Genomic DNA, 26,246 nt, shown 5'->3' on the forward strand with positions numbered 1-26,246 from the left:
TTTAGTCATGGTTTTCGTGATTTTTAGCATCATGAACAAAATTTGTACTCACATTATTTTTCCTTCTTTTAAAAGCTGATAATTCTTTTCGAAGTTACTTTGGCTAGGATTTTCAATAGTAGTTTTTCCTTCTTTTTTCGGACATAAGACGGAACTTTGTGTTTAAAATGGACTAGCCTTATGTATCCTTCTATTTCTAGCGGTTTGTTATCTTTTTAAGACCAGCAAATTTTCTTCGCTAAGTGATACGAGATTTGGCCTAGTAACCATTCGACCGGATGACCATTGGGCCTGATGACCGTTCGGCCTAATGACTCAGCATAAAAATGGAAGATTGATGTAGTCCAATATATTTTGTTCGCAGTTATGTCTGTTCGTCTGTGGTTTATCACCTATCTCCCTTAAAAGGTAAAAAATTAAACAATTGAAAATAAACAGAACATCCCCTGAGCTTCACCAATTTATCAGCAATGCTTCCATACCAAAATAAATTCCTGAATGAAGGGTGGATAATTTAACCCCAAATGTGCGTACCACAGTCGAGTAGAGTAGGATTGGTATATGTATAGTAGATCATCAAAACGCATCACCCCTCTTAGGGCAACTTGAAGTAATCCGACGGTTTTAAATTAATTCCTGATGAATGGAATTAAAATTGCCTCAATTGAGTGCAAAGATTAAAATCACCGTTTCGCGTGAATTTTTATTCACGTGCGACTTAGCAGCCATTCCGGAGGGGTATTTCTGTGAAGCGTTGATTGTTTTTTTTCCGCTGCCAGGAAATTAAAACTTGTTTTTCAATCCAGGATTAGTTTTATCCAAATATCGTTATCGTTATATCGTTATCGATAAAATATGGTTATTTGAATCTAAAATAAAAATTTAATTTCGAACATTTCTCTTATTGTGGCTGAATTTCAGTTACAGAATTTATGTTTTTAAAAGAATAATCGATCTGCAAAGTTATTCAAGCAGTCAGGAGCGGAATAACAAACTCTTCTCCCTAAACATACCAACCGTTCCGACAGTGTTTATTCAGGTGATGCTCTTTTTTAATGTTCGATTATGAAATACTAGGGGAGGAACGAAACAGACTGCGCCTCTCCTGTACACTTACCAGTAGAAAATCCCGTGGAGTAATTGCTTACCAGTTGGCGAGCCACAAGGAATCCTGTTGGACACGCGTGAAAATTAACTCTTCCTCATTTTAAACTGTTTGCCGAAATGATTTACTGATTTTTCTTTCCTTAATACTAATTAATGATGCGACTCTAATGATGTTATTTTTCAGTAAAGAAAGTTTATTTACAATATATCAACATAGAAATGAGATCCAAAGGAACGACTAGAACTGTTTTTCACATTCATTGATTTTCATCCTTAATCATCCGTTCGAAATTCGAATGGGGAATAATTTGCACTGCAGTATAACACAATCCGGCATTCAATTCGGTACCCTAAACCAACCCATTGGAGTATGACGAGGGGCCAGCTGCGATGTTCCGTTGATTGCTTCGAGGATCCTCCGGTCGCCAGATCCGTGCGAAATAGCGACCATTAGCGTTGCGATCACCTTTCCGGTGCCACGAGAGGGAGTGAACCTGGCCGCTGCCACCTGCGGAAGCGAAGAAGATAAAACATTATACTCGCCCTCTTCTCTACGGTAGTTTCCTGACGCATATAGATAGGAAGGTAGGTAAGCGTGATGAGTGTCGCCGTCGCCCCTTCCATTTATTTAAGGTTCTCGCTTTCCTATTGAGAGCAAATTATGCTCGAACACTCGTGTTTGCATCGAGTGTTTACAAATCCAATTTAAGTGATGTTCTAATACGGCCAGCATTAGCGAAAATTATTTACTCAGACAGCAGCGGGAGAGCATCCGTCTTTTTCCCACCATCGCCGCCGCCGCTAATGTACACGACGATAGATGATCCCTTCACAAAACTCCCTCAAACTACGGGTGGAAGGTTTATGGCCGTGTTCATAAGTTCCCTTTTCCCAGATGCAAAGGGACTGTCCGTAAACTACAGTGAGCAGCGTTTCTCAATATATGGGTCGTGACCCACCCCATGTGCCTTGGGCTATCACTTGGTGGGTCGTATGGCTCAAGTGCCTTAAAGTGGCTTTAAGTTCAAAATCTTATAATAATTCCATTCGTATCAAACATTAACTCGTTTAATGCCCACGTTAAACTTATCAATATATTGATAGGAAGGCGAAGCATTGACCATAATATTAATGATGATAATATTTTTGATTTTTCTTCGCTTCGGTTTTCAGTTTGCTTCAGCTAGCATTTCATGTGTGTACTTATATCCCATCAGACATTACTACGTTAGACGGTCCGTATGTCGTTGGGCACAATGGCCGTTAGGCATAAAATCTAATAATCTATTGCTTATAATATATAATATATTGCTTTATATTATATACGTTATGTACCTCTAAACTTGGTTCCGAAAGCTTAACTTCGATAACTCAGAGCCAGGACTGGAAAATTTCATTTCCAATTAACCATTCGGTTCTATTTTTAGATAGCAGACTCGTGATCTAGCATTAGGGCTGGGAAAATCCGAGATTAATTATCTGTGAAGCTGGGTCTTGACATGGAACTCCCACAATCGAAATGGGAGAATATTTTGTGATGGGATCAGAAACAAGTGTTTCTTGTGCAAGATGGAGGAGAACCGGATAATTTCTTCAGCCATAATAGTAACTGGACGAAGAATTGAGTGGTAGCAGTTAGAACGTGGGTATGGTAGCAGGAGTGTAGCTTTGTACAAGAACAAGGATATATAGACAAAATGGTGCTCTAGGAAGAAATGGTGAATATGAACGTGGTGACCCCGGAGTCCAAAAAGTACATAGACGAAGAAGAATAAGAAGAAGCAAGGGGAAGAGTAACCAAGAATCAGTTATGTGACTCTTGTCGATTAAATGATATGTTAGCCATGTGTCAAATATACAAGTTTGCTCATTTTGAATGGCATGTTAAAAAATAAATATGTAAGCTGTACAAAATACTCAGTAAATTGGTAGCAATAGTCTATCACATTAGCAATATGTTTAGACTATGTTGCCACTGAGCAGTGATAACCATCTTTGATTGCAGAGCATATAAATCACTTCATGATTATTCTAGATGAACTAGCCAAAGGCTAGAAATCTCGCTGATAAAGCATTAACATGGAGAAGAAGTTTGTAGTTTTCAACTAAACCGTGAAATTCGTCAAAAACTGGATGAGCTATGACTTTATTATTGCTGCACATCTTTACGACCACCTTGTGAACCCCACCCTATTGAAGGATTTGGTGGAAAAGCTCCCTGCCGAGTATAGAATGCGATGGACTGGAAATCGCAAGCAGCAAAGAGAAGTAAACCTGAAGACATTCAATGATTTCATGGAGGAGATCGTCGGCGATGCATACAGTGTGTCAAACGCCACTTTCGATCGATACAACAAACAGGACCGCCCAAAGCAGCGAGATTGGAATCTAATTCACGATGAAACCGGAAAGGTGGATTGCTTGGTCTGCGAAGGGGAAGGGCACCCTGTGAAGGAGTGCAAGGCCTTCCTTGCTCTATCAGTTGAAGATCGCTGGAAGAAGTCCAGGAGCTTGCAACTGTGTCGAACCTGTTTGTCGAGTCATGGGCGTAGAGCGTGTCCGCTTCCAAGAGCAAGGGGCAAACAAGCGAGTCTCATGTGCAGTATGACCTCAACAAAGGATCCATTCCATCGTTACTGTTCCGTATCCTGCCGATTACACTGCACAATAGTCCCAATACGGTAGAATCGTTCGCCTTCTTGGATGAAGGTCGTCCGTAACCATGATCGAAAGCAGTTTGGCGAAGGAATTGGGTGTTAGCGGGTATAACAAGCCACTACCGTGCGGGACCGAAATCCGTACAGCACCGAAATCCGTACACCCTGTTGAATTTGTTTATTTATATGCATCATAACAATGTAAATATTATATATGAATACATATTCATGTTCATTCATACATTAGCTTAATGTTTACGTCAACAATTAAGCAGAATGTCATGCAATTAAAATAAGAAAAATAAAAACCTTAACACGTGTCGGGCATTTCTGTCAATCGGTTGCGTTCTTAACGATTTTCTAAGAAAATCTCTCGGATTTACTTCAGGTTGTTAAGCGTATTTCAGTGATGTTTGCAAGTAGTTTCCTGACGGTCGATCGAAAAGGTTAGTGTTTATCGTTTTATATCTCAATTCTAAGCAATGGATCGTTCATATGGTATTTATTTATCAAAATTAGTACTGTACGGATTTCGATCCATATATAACAGCTGATTCTAAATCCGTACACTTGTGCATCACTAATGACGATTCTACTTTATCCAATGTTTTTCAGCAGATCATGGAAACTAAATACATGCCGGAGGATTTGGAGAAGACTATGGCAATGATGCGTGCGGAGAAATCTTACTAAGAAGCATCCAGGGATTTTGCCGTTCAATTCACCACCATAAGAGATGCCGTATTGAATCGCTACTCTCTTATTTTATTCGTATTGTAAAGGTTATATTATTAATATCTTTTAATGAAGAGCGTCAAGAACCAGCCAAAAAGTAAAACAACGCAGCTCCCCTACAGGATATCACCAACACGCATATACAAATTAGGGACCATGCATAAATGACGTAGCATTTGAGGGGGGAGGTGAGGGTTTCAGAATTTGTGACCGGCCATGTATTGGATATAGCCAAATACGCTACGAGGGGGGGAGGAGTATAAAATTGATCAAAAATATGATACGTCATTTTTTGATGCTCCTTACAGAGAGCAGACAGAAATGGGACAGGGAGCATTCCCAGCAGTAGCTACCAGCGAGGAATGACCGGAAATAAACATGAAAGTAGTGCGGGCGAAAATTGATAAAGAGAACGCAAAGAAACAAAGGGTTGAGGAACGACAAAAGAAAAAGGTTGAGCGAGAGAGGAATAGGAGGAAGAAAAGGAAGAAGAGCAAATAAAGTTCCCTAATAAACAAATACCATGAACGAACTTTATCCCGGATGGGTAAACTTTCCCACAAATGGTTTTGATGATACCCCGAACACGTCGTTAAGCTCTCTATTATGGTTATTTTTTATTAGGGTTGGAAGCAAGAAAGCATTATAACTTGAAAAGGCAATGGTAACAATGGAGAAGAAGCAGAATAAAGCTGTGGAAAAGAAGCAAAGAAAGATCTGTATTTTTATGATTATTACTCTTTTGACGTATTAAATTAAATTAAGTTAAAGTCGTTATTTTACCAATTTTAATTTTCATGCACAAAACGAAAAACTAATCCTTGATGTCAGTTCATTGTCTTTTTTTGTTGGTTTTTAAGATGGTTGTATTTTTCTTTTACTTATCCGCCATTATAGGGCTACCATCTTAGGAACCGGTTAATTTATCGCTTGATGCCAGTGGGTTGGTGGAGTTTCAAAGTATGGCGCATCTTGCACGTTATCACATGTAAATTTCAAAAACCTCGAAGTTGTGATCGGAGGAAAACTCTAGTAAGAATTTTTAACCCAAAGCACTGGTATAGAATAAAATTTGGAAGAAATTAATCCTTAAACATGATATTAGTTAGCATAAAAATCCAGAACAGTTACCTTCTTAAATAAAAAGAATTCAGTTACCTCTCCTTTGAATCGATTGGAGCATCAATTAATCTAACGTTGATATCATTAGTTAAAAAAGTAAAAGTAAAATAAATGAACTTGAACCTTTGACGAATGATTCTTATGTAAAATCGTGCACTGAATTCAACAATGTAGTCGAAAAAACTGTCAGTAGGATAGTTTTTGAGATACAGCTAAAAATGAAAATTCACTTTAAACAAGTTTGATTACTATAATACAAATATCTCCGGTTGTAATGAGATTATATCAATTATTTTAACGCTAAATTAGAGGTAAGACATTTTTTAGTTCGATCAATTGAACATCAATTGTCAGTGAGATTGATGGTATTGTTGTTCGTTAATAGTTTGTTTTTTAAGTTTTCCTAAGAAAAATTTAATTTCTGCTAAGTTTTTAAGCAATGTAAATTAAAATGTTTATGGTGGTTCTACCATTACTCTCACGGAAAAATAGTGTTATAACGATCGAAATAAAATTTTATCACATTTAATTTGGCGTTAAAATAATAAATATCACTTCATTGCAGAGATATTTGTATTTTAGTTTTATTTAACGTGACATTTATTTTTTTAGCTAGGGGAAGGAGGGGCATAGTGAACAGATGGGGCATAGTGAGCATCCCGTACTTTGGCTCTGGATCTCCAACTGCATGAAACAAATCAACTGGTAGTAGGATCAATATCATTAAGATATTGATCCTACAGCCAACAAATTTGTTCTGAACGGCCGGAAGTCCAAGCTGGAGCACGCGCGATGCTCACTATGCCCCACCTGTTCACTATGCCTCTCTTACCCCTATATCTCCAAAACTATCCTACCGAGATTTTTTTGGACTGCATTTTTGGATTCAGCGCACGATTTTACATGGGAAATGACCATCAGCGTACAAAGTTCAAATATGCTGTAAACTAGTGTATTTAAACGAATATAGCTGTTTTCGACTCTTAGCCAAGCAACTACAAAAAAATACTTTATTCAAGATAGCAGCACGTTTTTTTTTCATTGATTTGGATCGATTTACATTCATGTACGGATTTTGATTCATGACTGTACGGATTTTGATTCATCCTCAACACAGTGTACGGATTTCGATTCAAAACTGTACGGATTTTGATTCAATCGTAAAACGCTGTACGGATTTTGATTCAAGATATGTGCAATTTAAATCCTTTTTTCTAATTATTAAAGGTAATTTTAAGACCTGGTGTTTGCAAATATTGGAAAAATAAAGATAAATGTAAAGGAAAAAGATGTGATACAGAGCATAATGTGATAGCATTATTTAGTATTGACCGTTAATGATTCTCTCGTGCTTAGGTGTATGGATTTCGGTCCCGCACGGTATGCCTTAAGTGGACCGGCGATATGGCCAGAGAGGAACGTGACTCGCAGTGCGTTTCAATTCTCATCTCCGGCTGCGGAAATTCGAGACGATTTAGGATGAACGAGGTTCGAACAATCCAAGCATTGGATCTCCGTAGGCGGAGTCTACCAATCGACGAACTGGTGAAGATTTACACGCACCTCGCTGGACTTCCTATTAGAGGATATCACAACGCTGTTCCCAAGCTGCTCATCGGCGTCGGCAACCTGAAACTGGCGTTTCTGTTGAAAGTTCGAGAAAGCGACAATGGTGGTCCCGCTGCCGTTAAGACGCGATTAGGCTGGTGTGTCTATGGAGGACAGCGTACCCAGGAGCATCCAGAATACAGCTATCACATCTGTGAGTGCGAACGAGAGGATAATTTCGACGAAGCCCTTGAAGAAATATTTTTCAAGTTAACAAGCACCGTATTTATCTCAGAAGAGGACAAACGGTCTCTACGGATACTGGAGGAAACTACTAAACGAGTAGGCGAGCGGTTTGAGTCGGGACTGCTGTGGAAATCCGACTACTTTGGGGTGGCGGACAAACGATTACAGTGCCTCGAGAGCAGAATAGCTAAAGATCCGGTACTTAAGCAGAACATCGAGCGGCTGATTGAAGAGTACCAGCAGAAATGATATGCTCACCACGGGAGGCGACCCCGGCGTAGTGGTTAACATGCATACCTCTCACGCCAAAGTCACGAGTTCAAATCTCACTCCCGGACAAGTCACGAATGACCCAAGAGTGTTAAAGAGTGTTTAGGGTTTTTGATCTAATTTCCGTCCTACTAAGCACAACCCGCACTTTACCTCGCTTTTCTGAACGAGTTTAAACAAAAAATGGAATATTTCTGTCAAAGATGACTTGCAAATTTATCCATCTTTCCATACGTACCGTTGGATTTGATAAAAAGTCACAAATTGTTGAGATATTGTCTAAAATCTAACACTGCTTCTTGATTCTAAATTCGTTCTACGAGTTTCAATTCCGTCCTAACGCATTGAAATGCCATTGGATTTTCTTCGTCCTACGGATAAACGTAGAAAAAGAGGATTCGCTAGGAGCGCTTCTTTTGTTTTGAGAACAATGAGCGTAAATATTCATACAATGCGCTCTAACAGGATTTATGTTGTAGCTAATGAACTAACGCATCGGAACAAACCTATTATTGATTAAAGCACGGTGGAATTATTGATATTATTAATCTTTTCTGATCAATAGAACGGAAATGGGCGATTACGACGAAGTAGCGCTCTTCCCTATAAAAAAAAAAAAAAGATATGCTCACCGGGCGACAGCGGATGAATTATCAGAAGCGGATCCACGTCGTACATGGTACCTCTCTCTACGAGCCGTGACCAACCCGAACAAGCCAGGGAAGATTCGTTTAATCTGGGACGCGTCCGCGAAAGCAGACGGCAATTCGCTACTTGTAACTCCTTTGTGCTTTGTCGTGTTCCGATTCCGGCAATATACTGTGGCGGTGAGTGCAGACGTGAAAGAGATGTTCCATCAAGTCGATACAAGAGGAGCAGATCGTCCTGCACAAAGTTTCCTATTTCGTAAGGACCCACTGGAAGTACCCCAAGTGTTCCACATGGACGTTGCTGCATTTGGAGCGACGTGTTCACCAGCTACCGCACAGTACGTCAAGAACGTCAACGCAAGATCCTTTGAGAAGGATTTTCCACGAGCTGTCGAAGGAATCGTGTTAAATCATTATGTTGACGACTACCTGGATAGCTTTATCACCGAGAATGAGGCGGTACGAGTTGCATCTGAAGTCCGGTAGATTCACCAACGAGGTGGCTTTGAAATTCGAAATTGGTGTTCGAATAGATCGGCGGTTCTTCATCACTTGGGCGAGAGTTTGCAGAATTCGGTAAAGCAGATGTGTCTGGACGAAAACGTACATTCGGCACGGGTCCTGGGAATGCGTTGGATGACGGAGTCCGACGAGTTCTATTTCTCGGCTACTATGCGGGGGGGATGTCGCGTCCATCATCGAAAACGATCTCAGGCCAACTAAAAAAAAAATTCTCCAGTGCGTAATGTCCCTCTTCGACCCACTTGGGCCCCTAGCACCGTATTTAGTTTTTGGCAAAGTACTGATTCAGAATGTCTGGCGATTAGGAATCGGTTGGGATGAGAAGATAGACGATCGGTTGTTCGAGCAATGGCGTCAGTGGACCGAGATGATTGATCATTTCAATAGTGTTTGCATACCAAAATGCTACTTTCGAAAGGCAGGGGGCAGAGCTCTACAGAACATACAACTACATACATTTGTCGATGCAGGCAAAGACGCATGTGCCTGCGTTTCGTATCTGCGAATTGTCAATGAAGACGGTGAAGTGGAAGTGGCATTAGTCTCCGCAAAAACGAAGGTCGTGCCGCTGAAACCCATCACCATTCCAAGGTTGGAGCTACAGGCCATTCCTACTCGATCAAGAAGCGTGTTTATTGGAGCGACTCAAGCGCAGCCCTCAGCTCGATAAGAGCGGATCCTCGTAAAGGGTGATACGGTCAAAATTTGGTCAATATCAACTTGACGTATTTCTTTCAATTTTGCATTTAAAAAACCTGAACACCCCTCATTTTGAAGGTGTGTGTGTGTAGAATGTTGCTCCTATTTTGATTTTGGAATTCACTCTTCAGTTGTCAAAATGCCGTCCAAGCAAGAAGAGCAGCGTATCAAAATTTTGCTCGCGCTTCGCGAAAATCCGAGCTACTCGCACGCAAAGTTGGCAAAATCGCTAAAAGTTGCCAAATCAACCGTTACAAATGTAATTAAAGTGTTTGGGGAACGTTTGTCGACAGCCAGGAAGTCTGGATCGGGGAAAGAGAGTTGCCGGTAGTTTCAAGCGAAACCCTAACCTCTCTCTCCGAGATGCCGCAAATAAGCTGGGTGTATCGTCTACAACCGTGCATCGAGCCAAAAAAAACGAGCCGGACTATCGACTTACAAGAAGGTAGTGACTCCAAATCGCGATGATAAACAAAATACGACGGCCAAAGCGTGATCCCGGAGGCTGTACACGACGATGCTGACGAAGTTTGACTGCGTGGTAATGGACGACGAAACCTACGTCAAAGCCGACTACAAGCAGCTTCCGGGACAGGAGTTTTATACGGCAAAAGGAAGGGGAAAGGTAGCAGATGTTTTCAAGCACATGAAACTGTCAAAGTTCGCAAAGAAATATCTGGTTTGGCAAGCCATCTGTACCTGTGGCTTGAAAAGCAGCATTTTCATAGCTTCCGGGACTGTCAACCAAGAAATTTACGTGAAAGAGTGTTTGAATAAACGTCTGCTGCCTTTCCTGAAGAAACACGGTTGTTCCGTACTGTTTTGGCCGGATTTGGCATCTTGCCATTACGGTAAAAAGGCCATGGAGTGGTGCGCCGCCAACAACGTGCAGGTGGTTCCCAAGGACAAGAACCCTCCCAACACGCCAGAGCTCCGCCCAATTGAGAAATACTGGGCTATTGTCAAGCGGAACCTAAAGAAGACCAAAAAACTGCAGTCTGTATTTAGCGTTCCGAGTGGCCGAGATCTTGGAAACTACGAATCGTAACGAGTGGCGCTGGGTGACATCGGAGGAAAATCCTGCTGATGAAGCGACGAAGCGGGGCGCCGGACTATACTTCAATTCCAACATTTTTTTGTTTTTTTTTTTCTTTATTTTTGTGATTTTTAGTCGTAGGCTAGTTCATCACATTCCATTCCAACAGTATCTGGTACAACGGTCCTAACTTTCTGTACTTACCTGAACGAGAGTGGACGATCTAAAATCCAGTGGAATCGGGAGAAGAGGAGCTACGAGCCTGTTACCTTCATCGGGAGATACACACCCCGGAGTGTATTGTGGACTTCGATCGGTTCTGTAAGTGGACGCATTTGCAACGTGTTATGGCTTACGTCCACCGCTTCATCAACAATTGTCGTAAGGTTGGTCGTAACACCGAGGCTCTCACGGCAAATCAACTGAAAATGGCCGAGAACTCTATTTTCCAGAGCAACAACGTCAGATAGAAAAATCGAGCAGTATCTACGAATCGACACCAATCCTGGATAAATGTGGAGTTATTCGTGTGGACGGTAGAATCGCGGCAGCGCAATGTGCATCGACCGATGTGAAATACTCTATCATCCTTCCGAAGAAACATCGATTGGCAGTGCTACTGGTTGATCATTATCATCGTCACTTCAAGCATGGCAACAAAGAGACGGTGGTTAACGAGATTCGGCAACGATTCCAAATTCCAAGACTTCGGTCTCTAGTGAATTTCGTCACATCCTGGTGCTATCTTTGCAAGATTCGGAAAGCTCGGCCGAGTATTCCAAAGATGGCCCCACTTCCGCAAGCTAGATTGTCACCCTTTATCCGTCCATTCAGCTATGTTGGACTGGGCTATTTTGGACCCTTCCTAGTAAAGGTTGGACACAGTCAAGTGAAAAGGTGGATTTCGCTCTTTTCTTGTATGACTGTACGAGCCGTCCACCTGGAAATTGCGAGCAGCATGACCACTAGACTGATGCAAAATTTGACTTTTTCGCTCCACAGTGCTTAAATGATTTTAAATCGGGTCCTGATTAGCCTCCGAAAGTTACAACTCATTTGGTTAGAAACAGACTTCGCACAAGCCATTCGAAGTTTACTTGTTAATTACTATGGGAAATCTCAACTTTTTGTTCATTGCTTTCTAGACTTTTTCCATATTGAGCTGCGAAACAGTTTGATAGCCATTCTTATAGAAAAATTTGGGAAAATTTCCTACAAGTACAGTTGAAAGTTTTTAAAGCAGACCGATATGGTGAATTATTAGATAGACATGAACAAAAATCTTGGTTTTACCATAGTAATTCCCATACAAACTTCAAATGGTTTGTGCCATCTCAGTCTCTCACCAAATGGGTTCAAACTTTGAGAGGTTAGTCAGGATCCGATTTGGAATCGTTTAAGTATTGTGGAGCGAAAATTTTAAATTTTGCATCACTCTAATGACCACCGAGTATCATGCGTTCGTCGATTCGTGTGCCGTAGGGTATTTCCCGTCGAAATCCATAGCGACAACGGCACAAACTTCCAAGGAGCACAGCGGTTTTTACGAGAGCAGATCAATAGCAAACTTGCAACGACATTCACCAGTTCGACAACAGCTTGTCGATTCATTCCTCCGGGTGCACCTCACATGGGCGGTGCCTGAGAACGATTGGTAAGATCTATTAAAACAGCGATGACTGTGGCCTACGATAATGAGAAGCTGGACGATCCGGTGTCAAGCAACCTGCAGTACAATACGAAGAAAGCAGGGTACTACTGAAGCGATCGTGGGTGATGATTCAAGACCGGCTGAATTCATTTTGGAAGCGTTGGAGACAGGAGTACTTGCCGACACTGACGAAAAGAACAAAATGGTTTGGCACAACAGAGAATGTGAAAGCAGGGGACGTGATAATCGTTATAGATGACACCAGAAGGAACGGGTGGACACGCGGTCGTATACTGGAAGCAATAACAGCGGCGGATGGCAGAGTTCGGCAGGTGATCGTTCAAACGAACGGAGGAGTATTAAGAAGACCGGTCTCCAAGCTTGCAGTTCTTGATGTGGCCACGAAAGATGAAATCACGTGTTCCACCGGGGGGAGAATAATGCACCAAGTTCTGACTAGTTGGTAGCCCGGCCATGCAATGATGGAATGGAGATGCGTTCTCCACGCGTGACGTTTGCACCAACTCTGGGACGAACTGTCATCGAAGATAGAACATAAATAGAGTGGAATATTATTATATGTGTATAAAACTATTGAAACTACTGCTAAACGTGGTGTGAATTATTAAATTGAATTTACTTGGTGAATGCATAAGTTATAAAGTTAATGGTTTGAAAAGATTGGCGATACTACGATTAGTATGTTGGATTTCGAGTAGGTAGAAACTATTACTATGTGATGAAGTTTTAGTCATAGAAAGTATAGATTGCAGAAACCTAACCTGACGGATCAATAATTTGTGACTATGGCATTACCAGACACTCCCGGGTAACTAGCTCAGTAGCATGAGACCCCTGAACTGTGTCGCAGGGCCGGCATGTTACTGAGTATTCGGAGGGGCTACGCGGACAAAGTATGAAACACAGGAATATTCACATTTTCTAACACTTTTATTTGCCCTTTTCTGTGGCGTGTGGGTGTGGGTTTTCACATATATGTGGCGTGTATGCGATGGTTTAAAATGTTACGGTACTCACTGTTGCAGCAGATTCTTCTTCGGCGTCGCGACGCTGGCGTTGGCCCACACGGCTGCTCCTGCACTACCGTGTGGCCGGAAACTTGCGGCGCGGGCTGCAGACAGTGTTGTTGTCGCTTTGGGAGAATGGCGGATCTGGTGGCGTTCATCAGCCACATACGGCTCAGCAGGCGTTGCTGGCTCGTTTGGCTGGCAGGCGTCTTCCGTCGTTGACTAAATCGGCTGACCGTGGCATGGCCACCTTGGTCGAGCCGAGACGGGACCCTCCTTGGCAATTAAGGCCACCGGCCTGAGGGAATCGTCCCTGACGGACGATCGAGGATCATTTACTATTAGGCTCGGAAGCCATCTTGACTTCCGAGCCGAGCCGTGTAAAACCGTTTTGCTTACGGTACGAGGTGTACATGTTGTACAAAAGCACAAGAGGTCCTGAACGGAGGTAGGCTTTCCAGCCCAAACCCCACAAGGGGGGGGGGGGGAGTTATTGTATATGCACTACACTTCACGATACCGGTCTACACGGACGCCTGATTACTTCTGCCAATTAGAAGGTTTTTTCTTTTACAACATGGCCACTCGCATGCCTTTTGCCGATCATTCTCCATTTTTAGCTTAATTGTCCTCCCTTTAGTATCTTTCGAGTGTTTTTGCAGCGGTACTAACCCTCTCGCTGCTGTGTGTTGCCTTCTGTCTTTTAAATTAAAATACGTGAATTTTCCAAACAACGACAACTCATACAAACGAAAATCCACGGATTGTAACCAACTGGTTACAAATTTAATTAATCTCCCGGAGATATACGCCAAATACATACACACTTAGAAATAACTAATTTTACACGTGATGGAATCCATCTTTGACATAAAGGATGAAACGTAAACAAACATGTCATGTAAAATTAAGGGTTCCGAGATTGAACAGTTCGTTACTCGACGAAAAGTACGTTTGATTGAACTGAATGTTGCGTCTGTTATGACTCAACCTCTGTCTGCAAAATTTGTATTTGTTTAATTTTGCTATCATGCAGCATGAGTGCAGTATTTGTTAAAGAAACCCTATTTTTGTGATTTTTGAATCTAGTTGCATTAAATTTGGTTGAAAATTGAGATCACATGATCAAAACTACTGTGTTACATGGCTTATAATGAATATACGTTATGCACGAGTACCCCGAATACAACGTATAATTCACCTAATTTAGAACAGCATTTGCGATGCAAAATTAGACGAACTATATGTTATATTCGGAGCACTCGTGCATAACGTATATTCGTTATAAGCCAGGTAACACAGTAGAAGCAAGCAATATGTCGTAAAAAGAGATTGAAGTATGTACTATTGAACCACTTGCATAAATTTCGATAGTTGTGTTCAAAATCCAAAAAAGTTCCCATTGCAACGGCAAAAAATTTGTGAATTTGAAATTTATTCGTACATGAAGCTTTTTTCTCCACAGGACGTAGAAGAAGCGGCTTTGGCCAACTATTTCTGTGTGACCTGACGAGGTAATGGCTTCTTTCTTCATTTTTTTAAAACTCTTTATTTGTTCCAAATTCAAAATAAATTACATTTCATTTTAAACAAGTTGCTCCAGCTACTACTATAACTTACCAACATTAATTTTTATGATATATCTAAGTATTTTGCCTTGGCAATTCAGTATTTTAAACAGGTTTTCTAAACCTGAATGTCAGTATAGCAATTGACATCTCAAACAAAAAACTAAAACTAAATCTTAAGTATAAAGGGAATTAATCGTTCTAATTGAAGATTGCAACGATTTTTGCCTGAAATTATTTTAAACTTCAAAATCATCTTCAGAACTTTGTTCTGAATCCTTTGAAGTGCTTTTTTCCTGGTAGTGCAACACTTAGTGCATATTGGCACAACCAGCGTAAATTATGACCGGTCTAAAAACTTTTTTAAATATTAGAAGTTTATTCGTCTTGGATTTTCTGTTTATAAGAGCATACAAACATTTTATATGTTTATTACATTTAACTTGAATGCCTTCAGTGTGATCTTTCAGATATTTCACTTTACTTTACCAAGGAATTGGAACTCCGTTCATAGTGACAATGTGACTACTAGTACACGCAAACCAAAAATTTATTACAATGAATGTTAGTTCCGTTTCCTAGCATCCTCTGTTCATGAACATCGCAACGAATGTTAGAAATTGACCATGTAGGCGATGTAATGATTTTTTGTCTTTTTTATTTCGTGTTTTATCTACGCTTTCGACTATACCAGTGAGCTTGTAGAACGACGCACATTGTAGAACATAGTAGAACGACGCACACACTTGCCTCGAATATCTCCAGCAGAAAAAGCAGACGAAGTCGAGTAGGCGAGAAAATGAGCGCTTCATATTTGCTTTTAGGCTATCCATATTCAGAAACATGGAGAGAGCAGTGAAAAAAACACAGGTCTGATAATCGCAACGTTCGTGGTTCGAGCCAAGTCGGCAGTCTGTTTCCAATTTTTTTCGACATAACTAATTTTCCTCACTAAAACACTCTACATTTTTCGGTCTCCAATTTTCTTGCATTGGACCGCAGCTAGGTATATCGCATCCTCAGTTCATGCGGTCTCCACTAACATCCTCTGATGATGCGAATTGTAAGCGAATCTTACATCCCCCGGTTGGGTGTAGGTTTCAAAAGGGAAGCGCTATGTAGAAATATTATATGTTGAGTTTTGGAAGCGTTGGGAGAAATTTTCCATTTTTGTAAATAAGAAGAGAAAATATCTAAACTTTTCTAAGGTCTGCTAATAATACGAAGACTCCTTCCTTTATTGGAAATGCCTATGTCATCAGCGAACAAAGATTTGTGGCAACCCTGAGACAAAGCATGGAGGTCCGTAGTGAAAATGTTATACAATATAGACTCAAGAATGCTACCCTAAGGAACTCCTGCTCTAACAAGTAGTCGTTCAGATTTGGGCGATTTTTTTAAAAGTGCAGAAGACATTTTACAAATTCTCAAAATCATCACATTTAAAAAATTGAAACTGAAATGTTCATTAATATTAGCGATATTTTTTTGCAGATTTCGTAACCTCATTAGACTTCTGCGCCTAAAATAAGTACACAGTAATATGTAAGCACTTGTCATAAACTTTACAAAGCTTCAATTCAATACTGTTCTGCTACTGCTTTCAAATAAGTTGATTGTTGTTTGATTAGAGCTCTTTCCTCCATTTTGAGCAGTTCCACGTCAAATGACGAATCGGAAAAAATCGACCATCTCCGAATTGCATGAAACTTTGCATAAATGTTCGTTATGGATTTTGTAAAAATTTCAAAATGGCGTCTTTCAATTTTTTCGAAAATTTTAACACGGGAAGGACACTTTTGAACAAAAGTTGTGAAGAAAATAAATGTTTAATTTTTTTCTAAATTGTTCGATTTTTTAAATTTTTTGTGCAGCTTATGAAAAATGCAAATCCGTAGAAAAAGAACTTAAGGTAATTTTTTTATTTTGTGTTTTTCATGTACTTTATACTCAGAAAACAATTTTTAATTTATTTTCTGTAGAAAAAAAAAAACACACACACACAAAATTTATCTAACTATAAGTTTTAAAATTTTACCAAAAGTTCTTGTTCTACGATTTTTGTCAGTTTTCAAGTGTCCATAGTTTTAAACATTTTAAAAGATTGCATTTTTATACGCTTATTCATTAAATTGTATTTTTTTAAATCCGGCAAGGACATTTAAAGATATTCGGGTTTTTAATTTAAATTACTTACAATAAATAAAATGCATTTTTTTCTCAGAAAGACATTTTTTTTCTACCACTTTGTCTCAAACGTCATTCCGATCCGAAATGTCATTTCCGTACAACAAGTTTTTGAAAATTTTCAAGCATGCTATTTTGAAAATTTTACAAGATCCAAAATTGCTGCATTTTATCAAAAATGTAAATCATTGTCCATAACAAACAATTACGCAAAGTTTCATACAAATCGGAGAAGGTCGATTCAAAAATTCAATTTTGTTTTGTTATTTTGGCTGGAACTGCTCTTTTGTGCATTCGCCTCTTGTTTTTCCTCTATTTGAATTTTAAACACATTTTATGATTTTTTAATTAAAAAAAATGTTCCAAGTTATTAAAAACATTATCAGCTGCTCAACATCCCTTCCGTTTATTGTACATACATGTTTTTTTTCAACAAAAGTCGAGGAACATATTATTGATTGCTCTATGGAGAAGTACATTATGTACAATGTTCCTCTCAATATGCAATTTTCACGATGAAACTGTGTTAGCATTGCGATGCTCCCAAAAATCGTAAGTCGGTACTAGTGTGGAAGACAGAAAAAGAAAACCATTTTGAAACTCCCCATCCATTTTTTGATTGTACGTCTGATTGCACCAGCAAGTGACAGTGAACATGCGCAGAAGAATCCCAAGAATTTGGCCCATCCTCCTTGGAGGAATGGGAATATGCCTATACCGACTATCGCACCGGTTGGTTGGGATGAAAGAATTTCTCACCCACTTTTGATGCATTTGGATGGCGGGTTATCGCTTTCTGCCCACTCCCACTACGACTGCGGATATCGATCGACACGTGGGAAAATCTGTATCGATCTGCAGGTGGTTTAGAATTTGAGCAAATTGTTCCTCTGTTTGAATGAGGACGATTCGAATAGAATCACTCCTGACGCATAGAAAATAATACGAAGTTTTATTGAAATTGTTCAGTGTACTTCAAGCAATTAGGTACAATCGTTGACGTTGACACACTCCAACGACCAGCTGCATTCTGAAATAACATTTGCTATAATTTGAACCATATTGTGGCGACCAGAAAACACGCTGTCATCGAAATCGGTGAAGCTTTGCCCTATACACTGATAGGCAAAATAAAGTGCCCACCCCATCATTTTTGAAATTTCTCTCATTTATTTGGTTCAAATTCAAATAAACACACCGTAGTCTGTTTCGATGTCTTACCTTTATTATTCTTTTAAAGTTACACCTATGGAATACTGAAAATATAAAGTTTTACTTGAAGTAAAAGAAAATCAATTTGGATTGAAAAAGAAAACAGTGACAAAAAAAAGTGCCCACTTCAAAAATCGGTATGTTTTCGATAAGTTTCCATCGGAAAACCCCTCGATTGTTTTTGTTTTGAAAGTTTGACATGTATTGAAGCAAACGGGTGGAACTGGTGCATTTGTACACGTGATCGCATTTGAATCAGTTGAAAAAAATGGAGGACGTAGTGATTTCGAAAGCAATTCCCGTGTGTATCCGAAAATTGGTTGTTCGTGATGTGCAAAACGGTGAATCGCACCGGTCTGTCGCTAGGAAGTACAATATCAGCAAAACAGCGGTCGGGAAAATTCTGCAGAAAATGAAATCGTTCGGATCAGTGGTGGATCGCCCTGGCAGAGGCAGGATGCGCAAAACGGATGCGAGAACGGACACCAAGATCATGCGTGAAGTGAAGAAGAACCCGAAGGTAACTGTCCGCGAGATCCAGGAGGCTCTTCAGCTAACAGTTTCCAGTCGAACTGTTCGTCGCCGTCTCGTAGCACAGGGGTTGAACAGCAAAGTTGCTCGGAAGCGCCCATTTATCAGCAAGGCAAACAAAGTCAAACGGCTTAAGTTTGCTAAGGAGCATGCTGATAAGCCCCTAGAGTTCTGGAAAACGGTTCTCTGGACGGACGAATCAAAATTCGAACTGTTCAACCGGAAGCGACGGGTTCGTGTGTGGTGTAGATCGGGTGAGGAGCTTCAGGAGCGCCACATACAAGGCACGGTGAAGCATGGAGGAGGAAATGTGATGGTCTGGGGGTGCTTTTCGTGGGGTGGAGTGGGAAGCCTGGTGAAAATCGACGGGATAATGACGGCAGATTCCTACATCGACATCCTGCGGGAAAATCTGGAAGTTTCGCTGATCCAGACGGGCCTTGAGGAGAAATTCGTATTCCAGCAGGACAACGATCCGAAGCATACTGCCAAGAAGACTAAGTCTTTCTTCCGGTCATGTCGAATTAAACCACTGGAATGGCCTCCACAAAGCCCGGACCTCAACCCCATCGAGAATTTGTGGGCGATTCTCGATGCCAGGGTTGACAAAACTGGTGTTACCAATAAAAATAACTATTTTGAAGCCCTGGAGCGCGCCTGGGAAGAACTAGATCCACAGCACCTGAAGAATCTAGTGGAGAGCATGCCGAAGCGCCTGCAGCTGGTCCTGAAGGCCAAAGGAGGACACATTAACTATTAGGCTGGTATTCTTTTACTTTATTTTATGTTTTCTGGAGTTAAAATGCAGTGGGCACTTTTTTTTGTCACTGTTCTTTTTTACACCCATTTTGATTTTTTTTTCTTCGAGTCAGTCTCTTCTTTTTATCTGGTATTCTATAAGTGAAACTTAAAAAGAATATAAAGAATAAGATATAAAAAATACTACAGTGTATTTACTTTAATTTGAACCAAATAAATGAGAGAAATTCAAAAAATGATGGGGTGGGCACTTTATTTTGCCTATCAGTGTACTTCTATTTATTCGTACCCTGACAGGGAGATAGCTGCACTGAATTAGTCACGGTTTACGCTTAATTTAGCATCTCTATTCAACAATAATTATTACACTGATCCATATGGACCGGAGGTTTCGTGGATTAATACGAAAGCGATCAATTCTTCCAGACGCAAATGTATATCACCAGCAATAATGCTAGGGAGGATACTTTTCGTGATGATTCGTTCGCCACGGCTCTCAATTTGATTCGCTTCATAGCGATTTCGTAAACAACGGAACCATAAAAGTGACATGTTCCCTTATTTTCACCCATCACGCTATTATACCTACCTACATACATAAGTACAAACCAAGTTGATATAGGAGGACCTACCACGAACGATGAACTTTTTCGGAGGTTCCTTCACGGGTGCACGCTTTATCGTTCCCGGTTCATTGCCGTTTTTATCCTTCCGAAGCATGTCCCCCAGGAAGGATATGTAGCTGATGGCAAGCTTCAGGGTGTCCACCTTACTCAGCCGTTTCTCGTACGGAAGGGTTGGAATGTGCGTTCGCAGGCCCTCGAATGCTTCGTTGATGCTTTGCATCCGGCGGCGCTCGCGGAGGTTGGCAGCCTGCCGTTGCTGCGCCTGTTGTGAGGCGCACTTTGGTCGACGGTACTTCGAAGAGCGTGTGGAGTAAATTCTGTTTTGCAATGAAAGACTGTATTTTTGTAAAACATCGTGAGATGATTTTCAAAACGCAATGGATTTAGAGAACATACTATGTTCGAAAAATAAGCTTACATAAAAATTACAAAATTAAAACACTCTGGCGATTAAATTACAGAATCTAATAGAATCTTACATTTCCCAGTTTCGGTGTACGCACGGAAATGGTATCTTTATTACAAAAAAAATGGGAATCCAGAAAAAATTACACCGTCTAAAACTCTACCACAAACAACGGTACCTCTCTGTGTCGCTATTTAAAAGACTATATAAAATTCAGCTTTTGTTAGAAAATTATAGAATTAGCCAATTGAAATGTAGCACATATGGTCAGTGCAAGAAGGGATTAAAATTGAACAATCAATCACTTTTATCAGAGATTAAAAAAAAAACATGCGTGTGGATATTTGATCTAGATGTTTCTCAAGTATTTGTTTAGTTGTGATTCTAGTTTTATGGAAGTCACTTTAGGAAAACTTTTGGTTTATCTTAATTGTTTCAATCATTGTATTTAGTCTACACTGGCTTGACGAAATGAAATAAATTATAAATTATAAATTATAAAGTTTGCGTGGAAGAACATGCAGCATTGGAGTGTGATATTAATCGCTAAATGTCTTTATGTCAAGTCATTGAACATTATAATTATTTATATTAATCATTCCAGGTTTTTATAACTGTTTTTTAATGTGATTTATTTTCAATCCCATATTAAGATAGTGTGGAGAATGTCTTTTGCCTCCCGAAACCCTATTTCAAGGCCAGAGTTTTTCTAAAGAAAATTCATCCGAAATCTATCCAAAACAAGCCCTAAGGTGTAAAGCATCATACTGCAAAAAATGAGCGTAATAAGTTATTGTTTACTCCATGCTTGGAATAGGGTCTCGCTGGGTCCACAGCTGTTCTCCACCCTAGACATCTGCAAAAATATCCTGAGTATGAAACATTTAATATCAAATTTCTAGAATCGCAAATAAATCGAAGCATAGGATCTTATTTTTGTCTAATTGTATTTTTTTTTTCTAAGTCGAGGTTTTGCGAATTTGTCGATATCTCTAAATACTGGAATTGACAATGGGGAATCAACTCTGCACACTGTGACGAAACACAGTATGACACACTGTTCGGCACGTTAAGGCACATGCTGATGCTATGCTGACGTATGACACCAGAAATATTATATAAAACGGCAACACTGTTGAGCGCCGAAGTTTTTCTAATCTATTTACCCGTTGCTAAGGTCTGTTTACTCCAAATCAAAAATGAAAATATCCGTCAATACTGGTGCAACAGTGACAGCGATCTTTGTAGCAACAGCTTGCACGATGGTAGGTATTCTTAACATTGAATTGAATAACTATTAGCACTTAATATTTGTTCCAACATATTAAATGTCCTTCAGGAAAGTTTTCTGGACAGCCTAAGCCATAGTACATATACCAACAGAGATGAAGAAACAGCTGAGTACGCCGAGGACATATTTGAAAGAGCCGGGGGAGAAATAATTCCACGGGAAAGTGGATCTGTATGTGGCTACCACTTATTCAACATCGTGGGTGTCAATGGAAAGATCATAAAAAATCAGGAGATCCACTTTGCTCTGGGTACTTTGTTCTGACCGATTCAAAAGATCGAAAGATCGTTTATGTCGCTTTCATCAGATACGAACCACGAAAATTTATTTTTGTCAAGAAACACCCTAATCTACTTGCAAACGTTATTTGTAGAAGATAAATATTAAACACAGCGTCTAATGTAATTACAAATATAGGGGAAATATATATAATGTCGGCCTAAATGTCCCTAATTTGGGCCCATACATAAATTCAGCAATCGACTAAATTTTCAATAGCGACCAAAAATATCCATTAGTACCGTCTCAATGACGCGTTCATCTAGATAAAATTGATCAATATAAATAAAATTGATTTTTAGCGATGGGCCCAATCTTAGATCTATAGGTCAACATTAGAGCCATTTCCCCTATCACTGTTGTTTAAAGATGTACTGCCTTTATGTCTTCAACAAATTTCATAGAATTTTACGTACTACAACTTTGCCCAAAACAGCAAACCTCTAGCATGCGAAATAAAGAAAGTTGGTCTCGCTGCGCCATCTTTGCGGCAAAAACATGATATATTTTAATCCACCAAATTAAAAATCCTAACTAAATCAAGAAACTTTGCTGAAGACATCAACTCAATTGGATGTAATCCCAGAGCAATATTTTTTTTCCTGTTAGATTTTATTCTTGGCCCACTGTGCAGTGTACGTGAAAGGCAAAAAATGGACGAATTTATTTTTATCTAGATCAGTTAAATTAAGTTTTTCTAGAGCAGTTTTTTACAATTTTTTTTTATTAATTGTCTCCCGATCGTGTGATTTTCAGACAAACTTGGTCAGCTTAAACCATAATTTAAGACCATACTCTTGCAACAAATGTCTGAAAATACGTTCAATTTAAATCTCTTCACGATGAAATTTTCTTCTTGAAGTTCAGTGTATTTTTTTTTCAATTTTACTGAAAATCACTGCACAATTTTTTTCAACATAGGGGAAATGGCTCTAGTGTTGGCCTACGGATATATTTATCAATATTATCTAGATCAACACGTCATTAGGACGGTACTAATGGATATTTTTGGTCGCTATTGAAAATTGAGTGGATTGCTGAATTTATGTATGGGCCCAAATTAGGGGCATTTAGACCGACATTACATCCATTTCCCCTTATTGTTTCGAATATTTTTGTAACCAATTCCAAAAAATCTTTCAAATAGGACATAAACAGTGAATCTTTACAACCACTTGCCAAGCATTTCTTGGAAAATTCAATTGGTGTTTTTTTTTTCAGTTCTTTTAATTTACCCCGTCAAAAAGCGGGCTTGAGTCGTAGAACTGAATACATTTTTTCTTAGAATCAACTAATTAATGTTTACCTTGAAAATATAAACTGAAATCATGTTTTTTTTTTTTAGGAATTGGCATTGTTACCGCAAAATAACAGTTCAAGAGCGCCAAATGTACAGGAGTGGTTGCTTTTTGTTACAATAGCTACAATTCATCAATCATCAATGCAATCCCATAACAGCAAACGAAAAACCCCTGTATCATAAGAATGAATTAAAAAAAAAACCTTCAAATAGATTACTTATGATGTCTATCCTCTTCTGAGCAGATTTTCTGAGACTTACTCTTTCAAGCCATCGTTATTTTCCTGGTCGCTGTTGAATCCACAAAACGAATCGCTGTCCGTAGTGTTTTCGTCATCTCCAAAGAAATAGTCCGAACTATTTGAAGTAGTTGAATCTACGCAGGCAGTCTGCAGTAAACCATGATGATGATGATGATGATGATGCTGTGGATGCTGCATGGCTGGACCATCAAAGAGATGCCGGCTCATGACGGCCTCGAAATCGAACGTATCCATGGAGAACATTTTTGGCGAATGTAAGGGATATTGCGCTACACTAGGATGCTATTTTCTTAATTATTAAATTTATCACAATCGATGACTAGATGGTGGTAATTATTACTGATGGTATTCGTACGACTTTCACATGATTGCACGTGCCTTTCTGTAAAGCAGTTCACAGTAAATCAGAGCCGCACGTGGCTCATGTAAACAACTGAATTATCAAACACTTTGCCATCTTCACAATACCCGGCGGGATGCCATTAGCATTAACTTCCCACAATGGCCACGTGTGGTCTATTAGGTGGTGGCGCTTACCACTTTTATCGGCACTGATAGCTTCCGGTGCCACAGTGCTAACGGTTGATGTTGATAGCGAAACAGTCGGAACAGGACTAATTGTCGTTGTTTAGGGGGTGTTGAATTCATTGCTTCGGTTGTGGAAATAAGAACGAGGGGAAATTCATTTTAACCATGAGAGAGAGAGAGAGAGCGCCAACAACCGGGAGAGAAATGAACAACATGTTGGATTTCGGAGAAATTTGTAATCGAATTTTCTTTTTGGCATCTAGGACTCTAGGAGCAATATAAAGGAAACGTTTTTATGCTTTGTACCACATTTTGCAATACATCGAGGAGGCTGTTAAAATTGTGTTTGTCTAGGGCCTATATTCATTCACATTCATATGCGCTTTTGCAATAACTTTAAGGATCCATACACAATTAAAACACCATATATTGCCTATGTGATGTCCATAATGGAATATTGCAGCATTGTATGGTCTCCATTTTCAATCACGCACGAAGAAAGATTAGAATCAGTACAAAAGCAATTTCTATTATATGCCCTTCGTAAATTAGGTTGGACATCATTTCCTCTTCCATTATATAAAGCACGCTGCATGATTATAAACATACAATTACAAACATTAAAAGAGTGACGTGAATATACAATGGTTTCGTTTGTAAACGATATCGTTTCGCAGTGCATTAACTCAGGGGAACTTTTATCAAAATTAAATTTGTATGCACCTACTCTACAACTCAGAAATTGAAATTTATTTGCCATAACCCATCATCGCACAAATTATGCAAAATTGCATGATGACGTCTTAAAATCAATACTGCGAAACCATTGACTTTTCAATGTCTCGGCATAAACTAAAACAATATTTTAACTCCATACGGAATCATATCTCGTGAGAAGTAAAAATAGAATAGCAGACCATTTTTATTTTTTAAATATTCTTAAGAAAAACAAATTTGTATGTGCACTTGTATTAGTCTACATCGGTTTATGAAATAAATAAATAAATAAATTAATTATAGGTATGGCTATGCTCCTTGGGGCCTCCCTTAGCTCAGTCAGTAAAGGCGCAGCTACAAAGCAAGGCCATGCTGGAGGTGGCTGGGTTCGATTCCCGGTCCGGTCTAGGAATTTTTCGGGTTGGAAAATTTCTCGACTTCCCTGGGCATATAAGAGTATGATTGTACTTGCTATACAATTATATTAATGCAGAAATGGTACAAGCATCGAAAGCTCTCAATTAATAACTGTGGAAGTGCATCTAGAACACTAAGTTGAGAGCACGCAATAAGCTAATATGCGATATGCAATAAGCTTGAAATGCGAAGAAGAAGAAGAAGCAGCTATGCTAGCGGATGAGGAGTGCTTTATTTTGAAAAAAAAAAAATGTTAAATTTCTTATAGGCCACCCTCCAGTTCGTTTCATAACCCCAAAATATGAGCCTTTGCGAAAAATAGTAAAGATTGAGGAAGGCTTAGAGGTCTCGCAAATGGTTTAAAATTTGTATGGCACACTGGAACCTCCATTTACGAACCAAACCTGGGGTTCGTAAATCGAATTAGTGCGTCAAAAAACATAAAAATATTGTCAAATACCCCACAATATCGGTCTTTTCGGAATCAGGGTTACGTGTACAAATCGATATCTGACGCCATTTTGAAATCCAAGATGGCGGCTTCCGGTAACAGAAAAACTTGGAAATTCTGTCAAATACCCCACAATATGGGTGTTTTTTTTTTAATAGGATTGACGTGTTAGAACCGGAAATCGATGTCTGACGCCATTTTGAAATTCAAGACAGTTAACGGGGGTTGGCAATTATCCACGGCCATACAAATTTTAAAAACGACGACGACGGCAGTGACAGGTGAAGGGGCCCCGAAGACAAAACGAAGAGTAGTGCTAGCACAAGGTAAGAGTAAACAATTAAGGAAGTGGGAGACGTCATGTTCTAGACCGTCCGTGCACCTTAGCATAATTGGTAATGCTCCCGTGTACTGAATGGGTTCCGTGGGTTCAAATCCCA

General features: G+C 39.6%; 1 protein-coding gene across 1 annotated transcript; it reads right to left on the minus strand.

Annotated features, from left to right (window-relative positions):
• Window positions 1–1,323: 1,323 nt before the first annotated feature.
• Window positions 1,324–24,293, minus strand: LOC135712339 (pancreas transcription factor 1 subunit alpha). The gene is made up of 3 exons (XM_065235318.1): window positions 23,692–24,293; window positions 20,161–20,471; window positions 1,324–1,615 (listed from the first exon to the last, which is right to left on the minus strand). The coding sequence occupies exons 1-3, from the start codon at window positions 23,934–23,936 to the stop codon at window positions 1,458–1,460; spliced, it is 714 nt and encodes a 237-aa protein (XP_065091390.1). The 5' UTR covers window positions 23,937–24,293; the 3' UTR covers window positions 1,324–1,457.
• Between the last annotated feature and the right edge of the window lie 1,953 nt (window positions 24,294–26,246).

The sequence above is a fragment of the Ochlerotatus camptorhynchus genome, unplaced genomic scaffold (genome assembly GCF_037179485.1).
Source record: "Ochlerotatus camptorhynchus isolate MF236.1 unplaced genomic scaffold, CSIRO-AGI_Acam_v1.1 ptg000471l, whole genome shotgun sequence".
NCBI lineage: Eukaryota > Metazoa > Arthropoda > Insecta > Diptera > Culicidae > Ochlerotatus > Ochlerotatus camptorhynchus.